The 22,088-nt window shown below is 37.5% G+C and overlaps 3 protein-coding genes across 5 annotated transcripts in view; 1 reads left to right on the top strand and 2 right to left on the bottom strand.

Moving 5' to 3' along the window:
• dhrs12lb (dehydrogenase/reductase (SDR family) member 12-like b) overlaps window positions 1–2,545 on the bottom strand; it is an 11,682-nt gene extending 9,137 nt beyond the window's left edge. The window contains exons 1-2 of the mRNA XM_067363248.1: window positions 2,475–2,545; window positions 1,770–1,903 (exon numbers count right to left, since the gene is read on the bottom strand). Of these exons, the coding sequence (XP_067219349.1) occupies window positions 1,770–1,903; window positions 2,475–2,530 (190 nt within the window). The 5' untranslated portion in view covers window positions 2,531–2,545. The remainder of the gene's footprint in view (window positions 1–1,769; window positions 1,904–2,474) is intronic.
• Window positions 2,546–3,292: 747 nt separating this feature from the next.
• ap1s3b (adaptor related protein complex 1 subunit sigma 3b) lies at window positions 3,293–17,402 on the top strand. Of its 2 annotated transcripts, XM_067362465.1 has the most exons (6): window positions 3,361–3,439; window positions 3,528–3,768; window positions 10,243–10,421; window positions 14,370–14,478; window positions 15,505–15,642; window positions 16,781–17,402. In XM_067362465.1, the coding sequence occupies exons 3-6, from the start codon at window positions 10,243–10,245 to the stop codon at window positions 16,814–16,816; spliced, it is 462 nt and encodes a 153-aa protein (XP_067218566.1). In that variant the 5' UTR covers window positions 3,361–3,439; window positions 3,528–3,768; the 3' UTR covers window positions 16,817–17,402. The 2 variants fall into 2 exon arrangements, with proteins under 2 accessions (XP_067218565.1, XP_067218566.1); XM_067362464.1 differs by lacking the exon at window positions 3,528–3,768 and having other exon boundaries at window positions 3,293–3,439; window positions 16,781–17,401.
• A 245-nt stretch (window positions 17,403–17,647) lies between these two features.
• On the bottom strand, window positions 17,648–20,700 carry scg2b (secretogranin II b). 2 transcript variants are annotated; one of them, XM_067363148.1, is made up of 2 exons: window positions 20,626–20,700; window positions 17,648–20,000 (listed from the first exon to the last, which is right to left on the bottom strand). In XM_067363148.1, exon 2 carries the CDS (start codon window positions 19,993–19,995, stop codon window positions 18,223–18,225), a length of 1,773 nt encoding a protein of 590 aa, XP_067219249.1. In that variant the 5' UTR covers window positions 19,996–20,000; window positions 20,626–20,700; the 3' UTR covers window positions 17,648–18,222. The 2 variants fall into 2 exon arrangements, with proteins under 2 accessions (XP_067219249.1, XP_067219250.1); XM_067363149.1 differs by lacking the exon at window positions 20,626–20,700 and adding an exon at window positions 20,136–20,210.
• Window positions 20,701–22,088: the final 1,388 nt, after the last annotated feature.

Raw genomic sequence — 22,088 nt, 5'->3', positions numbered from 1 at the left:
TATACCTTAGTACCTTAGAGTAACATGTTAATGTACAAACCCGATTCCAAAAAAGTTGGGACATTGTACAAATTGTGAATAAAAACAGAATGCAATGATGTGGACGTTTCAAATTTCAATATTTTATTCAGAATACAACATAGATGACATATCAAATGCTTAAACTGAGAAAATGGATAATTTTAAGGGAAAAATAAGTTGATTTTAAATTTCATGGCATCAACACATCTCAATAAAGTTTGCCACTGTGTGGCATCCCCTCTTCTTTATATAACAGTCTGCAAACGTCTGGGGACTGGGGAGACAAGTTGCTCAAGTTTCGGAATAGGAATGTTGTCCCATTCTTGTCTAATACAGGCTTCTAGTTGCTCAACTGTCTTAGGTCTTCTTTGTCGCATCTTCATTTTTATGATGCGACAAAAGTTTTCAATGGGTGAAAGATCTGGACTGCAGGCTGGCCATTTCAGTACCCGCATCCTTCTTCTACGCAGCCATGATGTTGTAATTGATGCAGTATGTGGTCTGGCATTGTCATGTTGGAAAATGCAAGGTCTTCCCTGAAAGAGACGACATCTGGATATAGCATATGTTGTTCTAGAACTTGGATATACCTTTCAGCATTGATGGTGCCTTTCCAGATGTGTAAGCTGCCCATGCCACACGCACTCATGCAACCCCATACCATCAGAGATGCAGGCTTCTGAACTGAGCGCTGATAACAACTTGGGTTGTCCTTGTCTTCTTTAGTCCGGATGACATGGCGTCCCAGTTTTCCAAAAAGAACTTCAAATTTTGATTCGTCTGACCACAGAACAGTTTTCCACTTTGCCACAGTCCATTTTAAATGAGCTTTGGCCCAGAGAAAACGCCTGCGCTTCTGGATCATGTTTAGATGTGGCTTCTTTTTTGACCTATAGAGTTTTAGCCGGCAACGGCGAATGGCACGGTGGATTGAGTTCTGTTTTCCTAAGCCCATGTTGTGATTTCCATTACAGTAGCATTCCTGTATGTGATGCAGTGTCGTCTAAGGGCCCGAAGATCACGGGCATCCAGTATGGTTTTCCGGCCTTGACCCTTATGCACAGAGATTGTTCCAGATTCTCTGAATCTTTGGATGATATTATGCACTGTAGATGATGATAACTTCAAACTTTTTGCAATTTTTCTCTGAGAAACTGCTTTCTGATATCGCTCCACTATTTTTCGCCGCAGCATTGGGGGAATTGGTGATCCTCTTTCCATCTTGACTTCTGAGAGACTCTGCCACTCTAAGAGGCTCTTTTTATACCCAATCATGTTGCCAGTTGACCTAATAAGTTGCAAATTGGTTCTCCAGCTGTTCCTTATATGTACATTTACTTTTCCGGCCTCTTATTGCTACCTGTCCCCACTTTTTTGGAATGTGTAGCTCTCATGAAATCCAAAATGAGCCAATATTTGGCATGACATTTCAAAATGTCTCACTTTCAACATTTGATATGTTATCTATATTCTATTGTGAATAAAATATAAGTTTATGAGATTTGTAAATTATTGCATTCCTTTTTTATTCACAATTTGTACAGTGTCCAAACTTTTTTGGAATCGGGTTTGTACCACGGCATATGACAACACTAATCATTCGGCACAATATAATATACATACAGTATCAAAGCATCATGGTACCATCTGCTGCCATCATTGTACTATAGTACCAGCAAAATAGATTAGTGGTTGGAGAAAATAATACTGTAACCTAAAAAATGTGTTTATGTAACTGTAAAATGAACCTTTTTTTGCTATGACCATGGCCGTCGCCTTCCCTATTCCGCTGTTGGCTCCAGTGATCATGAAGGAACGCCCCACCATAGACACATCCAGGTCCTTTTCTACAAAGCTCTTAGACGCATTCTCAAATCCAGACCTGCCGGCGACATCAAACAAATGAAGCAAATCAGAAACATGACCAACATGAAACCTTAAGAGCTATGCTGTTGTCTCTAAAAGTGTTTTTTCAACACAATTCTTGAATTGTTACGTGAGCTCTGGCCATCTCAGACAGTGCTCCTAAGATCAGGGGCCAAAGGAGCTTCTGTGTGGGATGACAGGGCATTTGAGAGAGAACGGCAGGAGTCTCAATAGGGCTCATTGTGATGCAATGATGACTGACCTTAAACTGAGGGCTTGGATGAATGCATGTCAGAGGAGATGACTTGGGGCACTACAAAAACAACATTTGTGCAAAGAAACCACTCTAAAACATTTGGCTTGCCAGGACACAGTTTAAGGCTGTTTTGTAGCAGTAACTAAATGTAAGCTCAGGCCAGAATAATTTGTGTAAAATAATGAAATGTGAATATCAATAAAACCATCTCATTATAACGCACTAATTAAAAAAAGTGCAACAAACTCTCAGAGACTCAAAAGTTATCAGCAACAAAGCAACCCAGTGACCACAACAATACAATAAACTGAAGAATTAAAAAAAACTTTACCTTGTATACTCCCTCATTCCTTTGATAAACCACACTATATTCCTGTAGAGAGACATTTGTTGCACTGTTGTTTCCTCTCAACTGGACTAAAGTGATATGACAGCTGACAGATTCATGTGACTACTGTAGTTCCAGAGGGCTCCCTCTAGTGTCAGGTGATAGATAATCAATTACACACCAACAGGGTCATGCAAATCAAGTGTTCATCTATCAAAACCTTAGGCCTATGAATTGTGTTTTGCATTATTTATCATTTTATGCACAAAAATTACATTTAAAATTACCAGAAAAATAACCCTCTAAGACCCATCTTGCAAAAATTTTGGAACAAATGTAAGTATTGGACCTGTATGTTTGCTTTTCATTCCCAACATTTTTAGTTATTTCAAAATAATTATTTCCCCCAACAATGTCATTTGTCACCCTAAATAAATCCGTTTTTTTCTAAGTGCTTTTTAAAATCTGAACTTCTTAAATAACTTTCATGGTAAAATAAAATAAAATAAGATTTATCATCAATCACGAGGATTGTAATATAGCCTAATAGTAGGCCTATTGATAATAACAAACAATACTTTATTATTTAATAATATTTATTTAGTTTTTCATATTATTAGTTTTAATTTATTCTTATTTTTGTTTTAAGTGTTTTAACAACATAGTAATTCATGTCATATCTTTATTCATAAATGTCAAGGCTGCATTTTACCCAAGGCGTTTAGGAAAATATATGAGTAGAGTGTTTCCCCGCCCCTTTCCAAGCAGGTGCAGTTCTTAGACCAATCAGAGCTCAGATCGAGGAGGCGAAAACGGAGCCGTGAGCTCAGCTACGCGTCTGCGCATGCGCAGCTTTCCTCTCCCTACAGTTTGGGAAGGGCAGCGATGATTCCGGCCTTGACCAGCAGGGAAGTGGATAGGAATTTAGTGGATTTCGGCTCTCCTTCCTCATTTCTTACTTCAAGATGGTAAGTTAGTCAGTACATTCTTTTGACTCGCCTAAAAGCACAAGTTTAGATCCCATATGTGTTGGGTGACAGGTGATTTCTTCCACAGGTTGTGCTCGTGCACCTGTCCGGACGTTTACGCGAGTGCACCTGCGGACTTTAAAACTTCCGTTCTTCATGAGCGGCTTGTTTATAACCAGCTAAATAAAAACCGTGTCATATAAAGCTACTGTAATTCACCTAAAGTTGTTTTATTCAGAGTCTGAGCAAATGAATCGGATGTCATTGACATACTGAGGGATTTAATTGTGTCGTTTTCGTGATGTCACCTCATCTGTCTGGATAAACCGGTTGGTTTGTTTCCCTTGACACACTTATGAGCCTTTGGTGTCTGGACAACTTGTAACTAAAGTCCTGGTTTAAGTGATTTAATTTGGAGACCAGATAACGTCGTTTTTATCAGTTGTTCAAATAGGAGCTGCCACCGTGTGTTTGACGTTTGACTGCTGCTGAGTGACTTTACAGAGGAACTGTCTGTTCTCTAAAGTCAATTTTCTGGTTAATGTGTGCAAGAATGAAGAAGACTGAGTGGAGTACTTTACAAACCAATTATCATTATTATTATATTACAAATGCAAAAGTTGGATTTATTATTAAAGTTTTTTTTTTTTTAAATGAGTAGCTAATAATATAAAAAAATATTAATTGTATTTAACGTTTTATCGATATTTTAATGTTAATACATTTTAAAATAAGTATCCCTGCTCTCTCTTTCTCTCCCTTTCATATACATTTATGATAACAAAAAAGTATTAAAATATATTTGAAGTTGCAAGGCTGATTAAAAACCTTCTTGTTTTAGCTTTTAGTTTAGTTTTGTTTAAATCTGGTAAGTGTTTACAGAAGCTCTCCAGATTAATACACACAGCTCCTCTGACAATGCATCATCTTGTAATGTCTGTATGCATCAGAGTAATTACAAGTGATGAAGAAGTGGCCCTTTTAATTTCAAAGACATCAACACACTGCAGAATCTCATTTAAACCACAGCAGTAAATCGAGCGAGTGTGTCTGTAAGCACGTTCTCCTGTGTGCTGTTGCTGCTCGCAGCTGCGTTGACTCCAACAATAGAAGGAAAATGAAATCAGAACGTCAGAGAACTGAAATCAAAGCAGGAGCTCAAGAGGAAGCGCAGAGCTTCATGTAAACCTTCCCTCAGTGAAACTATGTGTGTGGGAGAGAGAGAGTTGTGTGTGAGGAATGTAGTAGTAAAGATGTGAATGTAACTTAATAGTACACTTTTCCTTTCTCATTTCTTTTCCTGTTGTCGTGTTATGGGTGTGCCATGCTGAAGAAATGCTTCAGAGAATTGTTTTCCTCTAGAGCACAATAGCAGACCTGACGCAGTGCATACTTCTGTTTCCTTGTTTTTTCCTTGTGTTTTCATCTTTCGTCCCTCATCAGGATTTTCTGAGGAAGCAAATATAGACTTCGCCAGCATGCTTCGGTCGTAACAATGAAGCAGCTGACGGTTCCATTTCCCCACCTGGTGTTTCTGCATCTGTGTTTGAGAGCAAAATGAGTTGCTTGCAGCATCAGATTCATTAATTGGTTGCTACTGGTTACTTCTTGATGGTCCGAGCCCCACGAGGAGTGAGCCATGAGTCACCATCTCTGCGCTTTTACACTTGCGTCATGTCACTATTTTATTTATATAGTGCTTTATACAATATAGATTTTACAGGGATAAACAGGAAAATAATGATTCAGTGATGCAAACAGAATTAATTTCTGTTGTAAAGCAACTTTTGAAAAGACAGTGTCATTATTCAGTTCAGTGTTGGTTCAGTTCAGATCAATAACTGTAAAGTTCATCAATTTTGAAAGAGTTCAATTCAGCTATAAGCAGCTCTGCAGATGACAATAAGAGTCAGTTCAGTGTTGATTCAATTCAGTTCAATAACAGTTTTGTTCTTATCCAATAGTATCTGTGCAATCAGATCAATAAATTAATATACATTGTACCTGTAATTAGCGATGCACCGATATGAAAATTCTTGCCGATACAATAACCGATAATTCTTTAGATTTGAAAGCTGATAACCGATATATTGGCCGATAATCTGAATCAAATATTGATATATCATTTTTGAGAGCCTGTTTACAAAAACAAAAGTTTCACCATTAAAAGCCATGTCCCGAGCACACAATTATAATGTTTATTTAATTTTATGTAGCTTATAAGACAGATTTGCGCTGTACACTTGCACCTGTTGCACTTAAAGGGTTAGTTCACCCAAAAATGAAAATTCTGTCATTAATTACTCACCCTCATGTTGTTCCACACCCATAAGACCATTGATCATCTTTGGAACACAAATTAAGATATTTTTGATAAAATCTGTAGGCTCAGTGAGGCCTGCATTGACCGCAAGATAATTTACACTTTCAATGCCCAGAAAGCTACTAAAAACATATTTAAAACAGTTCATGTGACTACAGTGGTTCAACTTTAATGTTATGAAGTGATGAGGATACTTTTTGTGCGGCAAAAAAAAGGAAATAATGACTTTATTCAACAATATCTAGTGATGAGCGATTTCAAAACACTTGCTTCAGGAAGCTTCGAAGCTTTACCAATCTTTTGTTTTGAATCAGCGGTTCGAAGCGCGTATCAAACTGCCAAAGTCACGGGAACTATTGAAATTTCGAAACACTTATGTAACAAAGCCTCGTTTACTGAAATCACATGACTTTCACGCTCCAAACCACTAGTTCAAAACAAAAGATTCGTAAAGCTTCGAAGCTTCATGAAGCAGTGTTATATTGTTGAATAAATTCGTTTTTTTGGCGCACAAAAAGTATTCTCGTCTCTTCATAACATTAAGGTTGAACCACTGTAGTCACATAAACTGTTCAAAATATGTTTTTAGTATCTTTCTGGGTGTTTGAAAGTGTAAATTGTCTTGCTGTCAACAGAGGCCTTTTTATCAAAAATATCTTAATTTGTGTTCCGAAGATGAACGAAGGTCTTACAGGTGTAGAATGACATGAGGGTGAGTAATTAATGACATTATTTTCATTTTTGGTTGAACTAACCCTTTAACTGTATTTTCCTTTTAGTGAAGTGATTTCAATCATATTTCAAGCAATTCATAACCATCGTGGCGAACAGTGTGCATTTCAAGTGTCTCAACTGAAGGAAATAATCCATTATTTATCTGCTTTAATATATAGACGTATATGGAGGCCGATATATCATGTAATTCAAGTGTAACGGAATAGTTATACTGTGTATATACTATACTTGTACTGTGTAGTTGCTGCTTTTGTATATATAGCAGTTATGCAATGCAACAATAAATATTTCGAACAGTAATGTGCTATATTGTCATATGACATCCATTATGTTATGTTTAATTCAGCAATTGGAATCCAATCAGCATCTTGGAAATAAAAACAATAATTTGCACTTTTAGTCTAATTTTGAGTAGACATTTTGCAACTTTTGTTAGTATAATTGAGTCATGAAAACAAATTAAAGTCACCATGAAATCAAAATGGAAAATTCCTATTTTTTTTATGGAATATTGCATTATTTATAAATGATTTATCTGTGCGTATTTTTTATTTATTTTTTTTAATTCATGTGCCCTTGTAATTTTTAATCAAAATAATTGGCCTCCCTTTTGCAACAACATCTAGCAAACCACAATAATTCAATCATGGACAAAGACATTTTTTTCTTGTTAAAAAGTCATTTCACTGAGATCTACTTCACAATAGGATAGAAAATACTTCAGTTTCATTTGACTTTTAAAGTGCTTTTAGTTGATTTGGTCACACTGGAAATCAAAGGTTCAATCACAGTAAATTCATTGTATTGTGGGATACTGTACTCATAACAGTGTTTTCTTTATATTTATTTTTTATTTTTTTATTGATATTTATATATATTCTTTGTATTTATATTTATTTAATGGCTGTCACACAGCTGTAATCTAAAGAAATAGTCATTATTTGTTATGAAGCTCTCTGTATTGAAAGCTGCTTTATTACACGTCATTATTCATTTCTGTGGAGTTTTTCTTGTAAATTAACCTTTTCCAGCAATAAAAGTGAACACCATAGTTCGTTTTTTTTTTTAAATCTTGTTTCAGAAGTGTGACTCAAGTTTCTGTGTAATATTTTCAGTTAATAGTTGTCAGTGTGACCTGTGACCTGATAAGTCAGTGAAAAAAGCAGCTTATTGCAGGTTTGTATGACTCACAATGAGAGACTCATATTCTCTGCCCAGTCGTGACGTTAGTTTATGTGAGAAGACAAGGCTTTTTCAAGCGTTGCCAGATTTCTGTGCAAAATGAGAGGAGGCGGAGGAGAAATTAGGATGCGTTCCCCGAGATTTTGATCTCAGTATGATTGCATTGAGCTGATTAGTTCTTGTGTGGTAAAGATTCACATAGAAGTCAATCCTGTGGTTGACAGTGGCTCTTTGTCTCACAGATATCGAATCTAACATCGATTTGGTTTGTGTGACGGGAAAGGTTAGCCATAGTTCTCTGTCTGAATGCAGTTTGTCTTTTATTTTTTTTTTGTATTTCATGGGTGCTAACATTTTATCTGTGGGCTTTTTGCAACTGTTGTAACAGACACAGTAAAACAGGAGACTGGAAATTATGAAAATGGAATCAGAACACAATCCAGGCCAGATTTGAACCTGCGTCTCTCGTGTGAGCACCACAGCTCAACATGCATGTGCGCTGACCACTAGGTTTGGCACTCAGTGATTATATTTTTAAGAATATTTTTGCACTTTTGAAAAATAAAAAATTAAAAATAACAAATGCATTTCTGTCATGACATGATAATGGATATGATCTTAGCTGTTTCCATCTATTTTTAGGCGCATTTAGGGATATCACATTAAAAACTGCTGGATGAAAACGCCAAGCTGCGCATAAATTCTAAAAATGTGCATAAAAATCTTATGCGCTCGTTTGAGTTGGATAAAAACATGCGCATAAACTACAATGGTAACACATTTACCGAATATGGCTTTGCGCGATGGGACGGCATAACTGGACTAACCTGCTGATCTTTTTTCGCAGCATCTGAAATGCTGTTTTGGTTGTTCTGAAATGCCTGAGCAAAGTCTGTCGTCAAAGTGATTTGGTATAATCACCATCCAGAACTGTCTTATATGACTGTGTTCCCAAAGAGCGACATCTTCCTCCGAAATACTTTTATTGCATTTTGTGTGCGTGCTCAGAGACGCAAGTAATTTATTATATACGAATTACGAAAATTTTATTGTATACAGTCAGTGGTTTCTCCTACTTTTCTTAGTGATATTTAGCGTTAATTTTTCAGGAAGTGACTGTTTTTTTCTCTTCAACTGACGCAAATGTTTTATATGTGATATTCCCATTTTGTGCACAAGTTAAATTCATAAGTTTGGATTGAAATGGCTACTGTTGATATGTATGGTCTTGTTGAAATCGATTTGCTGCGATGTTGCCGAACAAATACAGGATTTGCTACTGCCAATACATACACGACACGCTGCTTTGAGCAAGTAAGACATGCTGCTGCTGCTGTACAATATAGCGTACATGAATTACCTGTTGCAGATCTATACAGGTGGAGCTGGGGAATGTGGAGGGTTTATGAAAGTGTGCTGCTACTGCAAATGCTGACCAAGTATTTGAAGGTTCAGCAGTGAGCTCATTGGCTACTTATACAGCAGGAACCAATCAGCTGTGCCCTATAGACAATGACGTGATTGCAAGCAGATTGAGTTAATGACCTATCAGCCTGTGCCATCTAGAGTTTCATGACAGAATTTCAATTTCATCAACCCAACTTTTTCAATCTTGACTCAAAGTTGTAACATTGCCAGAAAGGTTTTGATTCACCAATTGAGCATGTAAAAGTTTAATAAGCTCTGAAGCATGAACTCTGCTGTCAGCCGACCACAAAGTTCTGAAGAAGCTGGTGCAATTACTCCACGTTTCATGTGTTCCAATAACTCCAGTTTTTGTAATCCTTAGATGTGGCAGTCATTTATGTTGTTGAAAGAAATTGTCAAATTGGACAGTTGCTGAAATGCAAAAGCTTCTCTCAATCCATGACGATGATGAAATTAGTCGACAGATTGCTGTTAAAGATTCTTTTAATGTCCTACTGTATTTCTAGCACAGCTGTTCAATTGTGATTGACAGCAGAGTTTTGGTGCTGATCTGGTACAATTTTATGGTGTTCATGTGAGAAAGTGGCTGATGTACAAAGACTAAGGAAACGGGTACACTTTGTAGTATTCACTATGAATTTACAGAGTAGGAACAGAATGAAGTCCACCCACTTGAATATTTTTGGCCTTGACTTTGGTGTGAAAGCCCTTAATTCACTTGCAGTCTTGCAGAATTTCTGTCTACCATCTGCTTCCCAGCAGCATCTGCAGAAAACCCCTGCATAAATAAAATTATGACATTTTCTCCTTTTGAATGCATTTAAACATTTGTAGGCATATATGATGTAATTTTATATTTAATACGGACCAATAAAATTAAAAGTAAAGGATTATTCATGCTTAATTTATCAATGGCACTCATCCAGAGTGACTTTGTATTTTCACTGCGGGCACATTTCTCATGGGTTTGCTCAAAGGCACAGTGTTGGTAACTCATTACCTTTGGGGTTTGAACCTACAACCTTTGGGTAACCAACCTGGATCATTAACCACTAAGCCAAACCCATTCCAAATGAAGAAAGAATGAAACCATCATTAAAAGAATATGCATTTTAATTGGATGGTTTTCCAACAGATGCATTTCCTGTTGCTGTTCAGTCGTCAGGGGAAGTTGCGTCTGCAGAAATGGTTCCTGCCCCTGCCAGAGAGAGAGAGGAAGAAGATTGTGAAGGACATGACCACTATGGTGTTGGCACGGAAACCACGCACATGCAACTTCCTGCACTGGAGAGACCTGAAGATTGTCTATAAGAGGTGAGCATTCAACTGTTGTAAACTGGCTCAAAAGAAATTATTAATAAATTTATAGGGAATTTTGAAAGCCACTTATTTTACGCCCAAGCAACTGAATCATCCAGCGTTAATTTGCTAACTATAAGCTTTGTAGCGGATATGAATATCCAACTATCGTGAAAACACTATTTATTAGCAAGGTAACATAGATTGGCAGTTTAAGACATTAAATTTGTAAGCACATAACACAAGACACTTCTTTTTAAAAATATAAATGAGACTTTGATAATTCTAACACATAAACTAATATTTAACACAAGCACACACAGTCACACAAGTTGCAGAAACAAAGGAAGTGAGGAAAAAACGAGTTTTAAGAGTGTGAAATGATGAAATCCTAACAACAATTGCACTTCATAAGACCTCATTTGAATGAAACATCAATCATTAAAGGTGCCCTAGAACGTCTTTTTAAAAGATGTAATATAAGTCTAAGGTGTCCCCTGAATGTGTCTGTGAAGTTTCAGCTCAAAATACCCCATAGATTTTTTGTTATTAATTTTTTTAACTGCCTATTTTGGGGCATCATTAACTATGCACCGATATATAGGCTGCGGCCCCTTTAATTCTTGTGCTCCCCCTCCCTCGGAGCTCGCGCTTGCCTTGAACAGCATAAACACAGTTTACACAGCTAATATAACCCTCAAAATGGATCTTTACAAAGTGTTCGTCATGCAGCATGTCTAATCGAGTAAGTATGGTATTTATTTGGATGTTTACATTTGATTCTGAATGAGTTTGATAGTGCTCCGTGGCTAAAGCTAACATTACACACTGTTGGAGAGATTTATACAGAATGAAGTTGTGTTTATGAATTATACAGACTGCAAGTGTTTAAAAAATAAAAATAACGACAGTCTTGTCTCCGTAAATACAGTAAGAAACGATGGTAACTAACCACATTTAACAGTACATTAGCAACATGCTAACGAACCATTTAGAAAGACAATTTACAATATCACTAAAAATATCATGATATCATGGATCATGTCAGTTATTATTGTTCCATCTGCCATTTTTCGCTATTGTCCTTGCTTGCTTACCTAGTCTGATGATTCAGCTGTGCACATCCAGACGTTTTGCCCTTGTCTAATGGCTTGAACATGAGCTGGCATATGCAAATATTGGGGGCGTACATATTAATGATCCTGACTGTTACGACTGTTCTTCGGAGGTCGTTTAAACAAATGAGATTTATATACGAAGGAGGAAACAATGGAGTTTGACTCTTGTTATTCAACTATGCCAAGGTAAATTCAATATTTAATTCTAGGGCACCTTTAATTTAACCCTTCTGTCGCTTCTTAGGTGGGTTATTAGACTTTATATCATTGCACCAGTTCAGCTAGAATCTGGAGGCATTTGTCATTTGCGCCTTTAAATGCAGATTCCTTTGTCGGCGTCCTTGGCTTGGAGAAAGGTGTTTCCCAGGTTCTTTTGATTTGCTGCCGGTCTTTTCGTGTCCGGATTGATGTCATGGGAAGCCAATCACGTTCTGGTGTGCTGGCGGAGGAGTGGAGTCTCCCTTGTGGCTGACGTTTGAAGTTTTGAGGCGGGCAAAGACTGTAATTGAGCCATTGATTAAACTTTGCGGCAAAACTTAACTTAGAACGTGAGACTCTCAACAGAAAAAAAGGAAAGTGAGTGAGACGAGAGTAGTTGGATGGCTTGAATGAAGCTGCTTGTTCTTATTTTCTTCTGATCTTGATCTGCCTTTATCTTGTCTTCATCATCTGTACTGTCTTATCGTCATTTTTGTCTGTCCGATTCTAAATTGTCTTCATGTACTGAATTTTTAAACTGAGGTGTTTGTCCAACCTCTTTGAGGAGTTATACCTGACCAATTAGGTATCGTCTTTGATTCAGAGGTGGCTTTTCTCCTCCCCGATCATAAATTAAATGTTATCTGTGGTCTCTTAACTTTCAGAGAGCACAGTTTAGACACGATTTCTTTAAAAATAACATGTTACATTTTACACTGATTTAATGCCATCCTTTTGAGCTATTAGAAATCAATCATGCACATAATAAACAACACTATTCCAATCAACAATTCAAAAGTTATAACATTACATGAATTGTGAGTATCTGAGCATAAAAGTCACAAGTATAGGTTTTAGACATAATAAAGATTTATGCAGTTGAACAATGTTTGATTACAAGTCCGTTTAGAATAGTTTTTGAAACGATTTGATGCAGTTTATTCATAAAAAAGAGTCTTCTCTGTGGATTTCAACTGTGTCACTCAGAGGTCAATCAGAAGAAGAAGGCCTGTTTTGTATCTACGCTTTGGGGATCAAACAACTTCTGCCATTATCTTGGTGGGGCTCAGGCTGTGCTCTCTTCAAACCAATCTGTCTTTTACAAACTGCTTAAGGTTAACATCTTCCTCCTCCGCTAGGCTCAACTTTTACAAGCTTGCAAGGCAATAAAGCACTTTTATAGACCGAAACGGAGCCGCAAATGACAGATTCTCTGATTTTGGGCCCTGCGTGTTGATTTGGGATCTAGAGTGTTTGTATGGAATTATCATCTAGAAGATTCATTTGTCTGGTTTGCCCTCAACTCCTACACAACCCAGGCCACAGGCGAATGTCCCGTTCGAATAAATTTCAGAAAACGCATGTGTTCCTCACACATGTATTGTAAAGGATCATGCTGATTTCAAACTAAATGACGGTGGCTTTAGATTCAGCATTAATTAAAATCCCAGCTGCTAGGCTCTCATGTTTGGTCATTAGTCATTACTAGGTGCGAGCAGAAAACTAAATTCTTGCAAAGCGGACACCTAGTCAGCAGTCAAGGTCTTGAGTGGTCTAATTAAAACACCACATGCAGTGTTTTCTACGTCTGAATAGGGTTTGTTGCACCATCCTATGTTGTAGTTTTTAAACCAGTTCAGTCCGGTTCTCCTGCCATTACTGATGTCATTAGCTGATGACATGCCACTATCTAAGTCCTCCTTGTTTTCCAGTGAAAACTAGTGTCTGCTTCCTACACAATGGGCCCCTATTACTTCACAATGGTGTCTGAAAGTGAACCCATATACTCAAATTTGGAAATTTTAGTTCTTTGCTTTAATTTAATATTAATATTAATTTAATATTTAATTTAATTTTGTTTATATATAATAATATTTTCTTTTAGAGCTGCTGCACATCTGAAATGAACTCATCATTGAATCATTTTCCTGTTCTCACTGTAAACACTGTATCACATGCTTTGAAACAGTCTGTATTATATAAAGGTCTATATAAAGAAAGGTGACTTGACTTAGCTGTATTACAATCCATTCATCCAGGACAGGGAATTGGTTTATCATAAAAAAGTGATTGTTACATTCCTGAATGGAAGATGTTTAACCTATGAAGAACTATATAGTAGAAAATGTCCCAAAACAATATTTGCTGAATATAAGATGCGAAGAAACCCTGAAGAAATTTTGTTTTGAGGGTGTATTTGGAAGTATTTCTAAACTCGAATGCTTCAGAACCTGGCTACATTCTTTGTCACAGCCCAGATTTTTATGCTGCATCAAATCCTTCTGTCAGGCACTGAAACTGTCTTGTTTCTGAGAGCGATTCTTCACACTTGTGTTCCTGAGAGCCTGTTACTCACACTCTTCTGGTTCAGATCTGTATTTCACACCTTTTTAACCTGTCTCACTGTTCATTCCTGTTGTTTTCCCATTCTGACCTAGTGTTGACCCAGTGTGATACGAATATGGAGATTTGCTATGCCAGCACTTGCATGACAGGGACTGTAGATGGCAACTCTGAGGATAGTGTGTACTATTATCAAATTAACTCTAAAAGCAACTGCTGCTGTCCATGTTATGTCATATCATGGTTGGGTGTACCCTTTGTATACATAAAATGTTCATCTATGTGTTTTTTCACTTGTTTGTAGGTACGCCAGTCTGTATTTCTGCTGTGGTTTGGAGAACCAGGATAATGAACTTCTGGCTTTAGAGATTCTGCACCGTTATGTGGAGCTACTCGACAAATACTTTGGCAATGTAAATATATCCTGTTTTTTTTTACTTCTCATCTCTAGAGCAAATATTTGATATATTTGCTAAAAGACACTGTACAATATAGGATGTATTGTATCTTCATATGTCAAAAGTTTGGAAACATTAAAATGTTTTAATGTTTTTTAAATTAGTCTCTTCTGCTCACCAATCTGCATTTTTTTTTTTTTTTTTTTTTTATAAGAAATACAGTAAAAATGGTAATATTGTGAAATATTATTACAGTTTAAAATGGTTGTTTTCTATTTTAATACATTTAAAAATATAATTTATTCCTGTGATGACAAAGCTGAATTATCAGCATCATTACTCAAGTTTTCAGTGTCACATGATCCTTCAGAAATCATTCTAATGTTGATTTGCTGCACAAGAAACATTTCTTCTTCTTCTTCTTCTTTTATTCTTATTCCTTTTAATGTTGAAAATGTTTTTGCTGCTTAACATTTTTGCGGAAACTGATATCATTCAAACATTTGTGGTAAGATTTTAAAAAAGAGAGAAATTAATACTTATATTCATCAAGGATGCATTAAAATGATCAAAAGTGACATGAACACATTTATAATGTTACAAAAGATTTCTATTTAATAAATGCTTTAATAAATATACTAAATAAATATAATAAATGCTGTTCATTGAACTTTCTTTTCATCAAAGAATCCTGAAAAAATGTTAAGCAGCACAACTGTTTTCAACATGAGCAACAAATCAGTATATTAGAATGATTTCTGAAGGATCATGTGACTGGAGTAATAATGCTGTAAATTCTGTTTTGCCATCACAGGAATAAATGACATTTTAAAATATATTCAAATAGAAAACAGTTCTTTTAATTTGTAATAATATTTCGCAGAATTACTCTTTCACTATATTTTTTATAAAATAAAAAAAATGCAGCCTTGGTGGGTATAAGAGACTTATATATTTTATATATTTATATATAGTGTATAGTATAGTAATTTTTATTTTATTTTTATTTTATGTTTCTGTCTGTGTAATATTGTCATGCAGGTGTGTGAGCTGGACATCATCTTTAACTTTGAGAAGGCTTATTTCATCCTGGATGAGTTTCTGATGGGTGGAGAGATCCAGGAGACATCCAAACAGTCTATTGCGAAGTCTGTAGAGGCATCAGATATGCTGCAAGAGGTGAGACGCTAAATATAATCTGCATTCAGTTTAATGAATTTGAAAACTCAAACAGAAAATGAAATTCATTTGTTCAACAGTATTGAAATAGGATAAAAAAAATTATTTTCCATCACTGAAAATGGCTGTTGTTTTGACATTTTTAAAACATTAAGGACCAGATTTACCAACGCAAACCCTGTTTTGTCATTAAAAAACTAGGATAGTTAGGATTTACTAAAGACACGCAGTAAAAAAAATAGTGCTGAAAAGGTGTGGATATTTTTGTTGCTGACCTTATTGCATATGCATTTGTAGGAGTTTTCCTTTCAGACGCAAAATTTATAGGAGGAGAGTATTTAAATGAATCACGCAAGCTTATTTACTAAGGTATGCACTAGTCAATTTACTGGTGTTTGCGCCATTATTTACCACCCAAAAACGGCATGTCTAAAACCAGATGCTAACTGGTAGATTGCTTTGGTCATAATGGAAATGATCTGGCTGTGTCTGTTCTTTCCACTCCCATCGGCGCTTTTTCAGAATTGCGCTCTCGCGCTAATTTGCCCTGTTTAGTAAATCTGGCCATAATTAATTTATGCTAGTTAGGACATAAGGCAATACAATCTCAGTCAATGTTTCTGAGCCAGCTTGGAGAACCTAGAGCTGTTTTAAAGGTGCTACTTTAGCCGTCACCTTCATAAAACATTATTGATTTGACAACGAGAGAGAGAGAGAGTGAGAAATAAATGGATGTCCAGTGCGATAGTGTTTTACAGAGCAGCTCTCAGTGATACTAAATGCCAGCATGCCTCAAATAAATGTGACCACATCAAAAGAATAGTTCACCCAAAAATGAAAATGATGTCATTATTTACTAACCCTCAGAGGTGTCATATTGTGCACTTACAGGAATATAGCATAGGGGTATAAATGACACGAGGGTGAATAAATGATGTCAGAATTTTTATTTTTGAGTGAACTGTTCCTTTAAAAAACCCATATAGCATCTAATTACTTGTTGTTCATGTATCATTGCAGTAAGCAGGGTCCATACATCTGAAGGAGAGTTCACTTCTGCATGGCATGGCCAGCTGAAAATGTCACTTCACATTATACAAAAGGGTATTCAGTTATGTGCCTGTTTTCTTCTCTTCAGACGATGGAAGAATACATGAGCAAACCAGCCTTCTGACAGCAGCAGACGTGATGAAAGGTGACAAAAGGGAAAGAGAAATGCCTCCGCAGTGTAGGTTGTGTCCTTCACTCAGGGCACAATTTTTCATCGCAAGTTACAGACTTTATTCATGAGGGCTGCATAAGAATTTTTTATTTATTGTTTTTTTTTTCTTTTTTCAATGCTGGTGTAAACATCCTTATCTATTCCACTCAATTTTAAGATAACTGAATCAGGGTTCATGTGGTAGTTTTGAATAGAATCATGTTTTGTCAACTTGAATTTCAATGTTGGCTCCAGCATACATATACACTAAATTTCAACTTTTATACCAAAATCATTTTAAATAATAATCATAAATTTGCAATAACCTTAAAGCTTGGTTTTTTTGAAGTGCCTTTTCATGTTATTGAACATGTTGCGTGTCTCAGGAGACATTTAGCTGAAGAAGAAAAAAAAAAACTCTTTTGAAGGAATATTAACGCACACTTTGTTGATATTGTCTTATTATTAAAATTGTCTTTTTGATATGATTCAGTCTCAGTCAAGTGTTTGCTTCAGTTATCTCTAATGAAATGCATCAGGTGCTTTCTAAAATCCTTCCAGAAATGTTTGTGCACTGCAGTATTAATGTCTCTTATTATGAGACGGAACTTGACCTGTATCCTAAAGTGGACACCCTTGGCTTTTTCATGATACCAAAAGTAAATATTAATATGTGATTCATATTAATTTTTCTTTTTTCATATAGATAAGCATCATGCATAAACATTCTTCTGTTTTAAGCCATAATTTGTGTTGAATCATGCATAACTCACTGTAATAAGGCAGCACAATACAGCGAGAGGAAAAATAATACGGTAATGCTTTATTCATGTTTCTCTTCTCACACTTTGGAACACGTACAAAATGATTTATAAATGAGCATCACATCCATCTTTATTGGTTTGATAATGAAATAGCATGTAAAGATTGCAGCAAGCGGAGTCCTACGACTACAGGAACATTCTCTTGATACCAACAAAAGGAACAAGAAAACATTTCGAGGACCACCAATTCATAAACGACAGATAAAATACACTTGAATTCCCACACACTGATAGACCATATATATATTTACATCATATAGAATTCCATGAAAACTAAAGCACTTTAAACTGTTTACCCTTTTTTTTTTTTTTTTTTTTTTTAAACATCTTTTGAGGAGATACAGGCATGTCCCACAGGTAAGCGTTTTTTTCCCCCCGGTTCATACTCGTACAAGTCCCTTCAGTGGCAGGATTGGCTAGTTGGAGCATTTTGCAATTTGGACAGTTCAGAAGTCATTCAGGTAGCCATAGCAACCATATCAAAGAGTTAAAAGGTCAAGGGGCGGGACTTGTCAGAATATGAGCAGGGAAAAAAATAATGCACGCTCGGGCTCTTCACATTCCTGCAACCATTTTCCCATGATACTCTTTACCCTCTTCTGTCCCAGACACGGGTGAAGTTTGGTCTACGGTCTCCTGTACTGAATCTTGACTGGGTGGCTTTTGGGGCACCTCGGCCTCCTCTTTCCCTTGGGTGTCTCTTTTGGTGAGTGTGCTTTTCCCATTATCTACCTGATCAAAAAAATCTTTCATGGCCTCCTCATACATCTCATAAGGCAACTGTCCATTTGCGGCGGAATCGATAGCTCTCTTGCGATCGCTCGAGCTGGTATCGGGGTACTCGGTCAGGAGTTTGGCTGCGAGGAAGGTTGACTCTTCGTCCTCATCCACTGCGTCGTCATCGTAATCGTCTTTTCTTTTGCTTGGAGCTTTGTTTAACTCGGACAGGAACAAGCCTCCCCGTCTACCGCTTGGGTTGAAGTACTTTGCCACGGCTGTTTTGTAGGGCCTTTGCTTCAGCAAAGAAAACTTAGCATTCTTGTTGGCCAGATTCCCTAACCCAAGCACTTTCAGGATGTCCTCAGTTTTGACATCATGAGGGATATCGCTCACAGTGACTTCAGGCTGTCGACCGTTGTAATACTTGATGACCCGGCTCTTGTACCGAGGTTGGCTGGGCTTCCTAACCAGCTGGTTCTCAGGAAGGCGTTGCTGTTGTTTTCTGGTTTCCTCCATGAAGAGCATTCCAACCAAGTCCTCTGGAGGCACCTGGAGCTTCATTGAAATGGCCGACAGCAGTTGTTTAACTGCCCTAGGGTCGATTAGAGAGGGTCGGGATAGCAACCTCCTCCTTCCTTCCATCAGGTCCCGTTTTTGTGCTTGGTCTGTCATCTCCAAGACCTTCAACAGGTAGTAATCCACGAGTTTTGTGTCATCCTCTGGGTTCTGATCGTCCTCTTCTGTGGGGATAGCTCGTCTTTCAATGGCCTCGCCCTGCTCGCCGTTATCTCCTAACCCTCGTTCGTATTCTTCATGGCTTCCTTTTACTACTTCCTCCGTCTCGAGCTGCTCCTCTAATGGCACCCATTCCTCCCCCCCGGTCACGTCCTCGTACGCCAGGTTCCTAACCCTGTAGAGGTCATCATCGTCATCGCCGTCTTCGTCATCCTGGTTCTCTCGCTTCTGGTTCTGTGCGGCTGACAGTTTACCAAGCTCTTCGAATATAGAGCGCATGTTTGCGAGGCTCTGAGGAGTGTACTGCTCATCCAAATCCTCAGTAGCCCGCTTGTTGTCCCTGCGGTTCTCCTCATCCTCGAACATCAACGGGTACTTCTTGTGCGGCTTCACAAAGCCCCCGTAGTCTCCGACAGGGCTCTCCGAGTCTGCCAATGGGCGTCTGCTCTTGTGAAGGCGCCGCTCATTACCAGGCGCTGGCTGGCTTTCCGGGCTCTCTCCAGTCTGTTCGAGCATCCGCAGCAAAGATCGAACCCACTGTGGCACCTTGTTATCAGGCCAATGGGAGGTGTCATCGCCACGCGTGGGTGTATTCTCATCCTGTAGAGAGGCGAGCTGCACTAGAAATCGGAATTTGTCCACCTCGTCATAGTCCCCGGTAGGGCTCTCTGGTCCATCGGCTCTTTGCTTCAAGCTTTCGATGTACTCCAGGGCTTTGATCATATCAGAGCTGGGAGCAAGGAATCCAGCTTGGTCTCCGCCTCGCAGGCGATGGTGGCGCACTGAGGCGCCCTGCACAGATAGTGTTTGGAGGAGGGTAGCGAGCAGGACCGCCACCCCTCTGGCGGACAGTTTCGGTAGTGACAACATCATACCACCTAGGGATAAACAAGCATAAAACTAGTTAACACATGCAGTCTTATTATTTATGTATGTTGCAATCTAAAAAAATGTCTGAAATGTAGCTAAAATCTTGCAAATGATTAAAAAAAAATGGTTTAAGTTTAAACTACCTATGTGGGTAAACTACTTGAAGTTGTTTTACGACCCAAAATTGTTTCCGAGACCGAGCAGAAGAGACGCTCCGAGCGCCAGAGCAGCAATGAGCTCAGTCAGAACACAACATGTTTTTAAACGACAACAGCTCCGGATGAGTCACCGCCTGTTGTCAAGGTAACCTTTCACTTGTGGCTACGGTTCTTTAAGAACAGATCTATTGATATTTTTCAAGAACAATTTGTAAGAACAAATCTCGAATAAAAAAAACAGTCTAGACGGAATACATTTCACTGATCTTTTCTCGACGAAATCGAGCTGATAATCTCGAGATGAGAGATGCTGATGATGAGTGATAGTAGCCTATCTAATCAAGCAAAGCCATAAAGAAAAGGGGGGAAAAAGCTCTACTTCTCCTTAACCCTCGAAAAGCAAAGTAAATCATACGTTAACTGTCTTCACACAGTATCATTTTGTAATTACAAACATTTAATTGAGCCACCGTACCTTTTGTGTAGAGCTCAGAGAATGTGAATGAGCGTGAACAGCATGTCCTCCGTGTTGTCTCAATGCGCTTCGGTTGTGTTTCAGCACCGGACAGCTCCTCGCGCTATATGAGGCGGCACCTGACCAATGCGTCACCGATGCTCACGCAATACAGAGGCTGTGCATGCATCCGTACCATTCACACCGCTTATTTCTAGAGGAAAACTGAACTAACCTCTTATATTAACCGCTTAGTCTATGTTTTAGGTGTGTTTATTCATAAAGAAGAGGGAGCCTTTTTTCCTTTTTTTTTTTTTTTTTTTTAACAACAGAAAGGAACGTTTGCATTTTTTCCTGCATATTTTACCATAGTTTCTGAGAAAAAAAAAAAAAATAGGATTTAAGTAATATTGTAATGCAATAAAACTGCTATCAGCTGCCGATACTGAACTAACCTCTTATATTAACCGCTTAGTCTATGTTTTAGGTGTGTTTATTCATAAAGAAGAGGGAGCCTTTTTTCCTTTTTTTTTTTTTTTTTTTAACAACAGAAAGGAACGTTTGCATTTTTTCCTGCATATTTTACCATAGTTTCTGAGAAAAAAAAAAAAAATAGGATTTAAGTAATATTGTAATGCAATAAAACTGCTATCAGCTGCCGATATAAATAAGATATCAAGCAAAATGGCTTCATTAACAGATTAAATGAATATGGGAATTCCTTAAAATGATTATTTTTTACAATAATTGTGAAAATAACACTGTTATTTGGGTGAAACTACTATGAAATTGCAAAAAGAAACATTTCTGTTCCAGGTATACATCAGTGACTTTTTATTTTAATCTTTATATTTTAATCTTAATATTAAAATATTAATATATTATTATATTAATATTAGTTTTGAGTATGACAATAGGCATAGGCGGTTTCTTCGTTGTTTTTCTGTACACACAGGCATCACAGAGTTAAATCGTCAGGCGATGAGTCACACACACGCACAAACGCACACTGTGGGACTCATTGGGGAGAGGAAGGCCTCTGATAAATATACAGCTGCCGGTTGTGGATCTCTCCCACTGTCTCTAGACACCTACAGTCCCGAGCATTTATTAGATCCTGCGGTGGGGCCTGTCAGCAGCTGAATTAGGTGCCCTAGTGACATTAGTGCCAAGATGACATGGATCTGTACTTGATCACTTTTCCTGGAACACAGACAGAAGTCTCTGCGGAGAAAGCTTTGTCCCTTTTTTTTCAGGCACATCATTTGAAGTATTTTTAGATGCAGTTTCCAAGTACAAAAAGGAAAGAAAAGATTTTAAGTTATTTTTTTGACATGCTTACCCAGACTGCCTTGTATTGTCCTGTAGTCTTAAAAAAAAATACCTATATTTGGAACCAAAAATGATAATGCTGAATGTTTAAAGTGTTTCACAAGAACTGGTATTCATTTTGAAACTAATCCATGCGGTGCTTTAAAGAACCT

The sequence above is a fragment of the Chanodichthys erythropterus genome, chromosome 16, assembly GCF_024489055.1.
Source record: "Chanodichthys erythropterus isolate Z2021 chromosome 16, ASM2448905v1, whole genome shotgun sequence".
NCBI lineage: Eukaryota > Metazoa > Chordata > Actinopteri > Cypriniformes > Xenocyprididae > Chanodichthys > Chanodichthys erythropterus.
The sequence above is the reverse complement of the archived record's forward strand: the minus strand, read 5'-3'. Positions and strand labels throughout refer to the sequence as shown.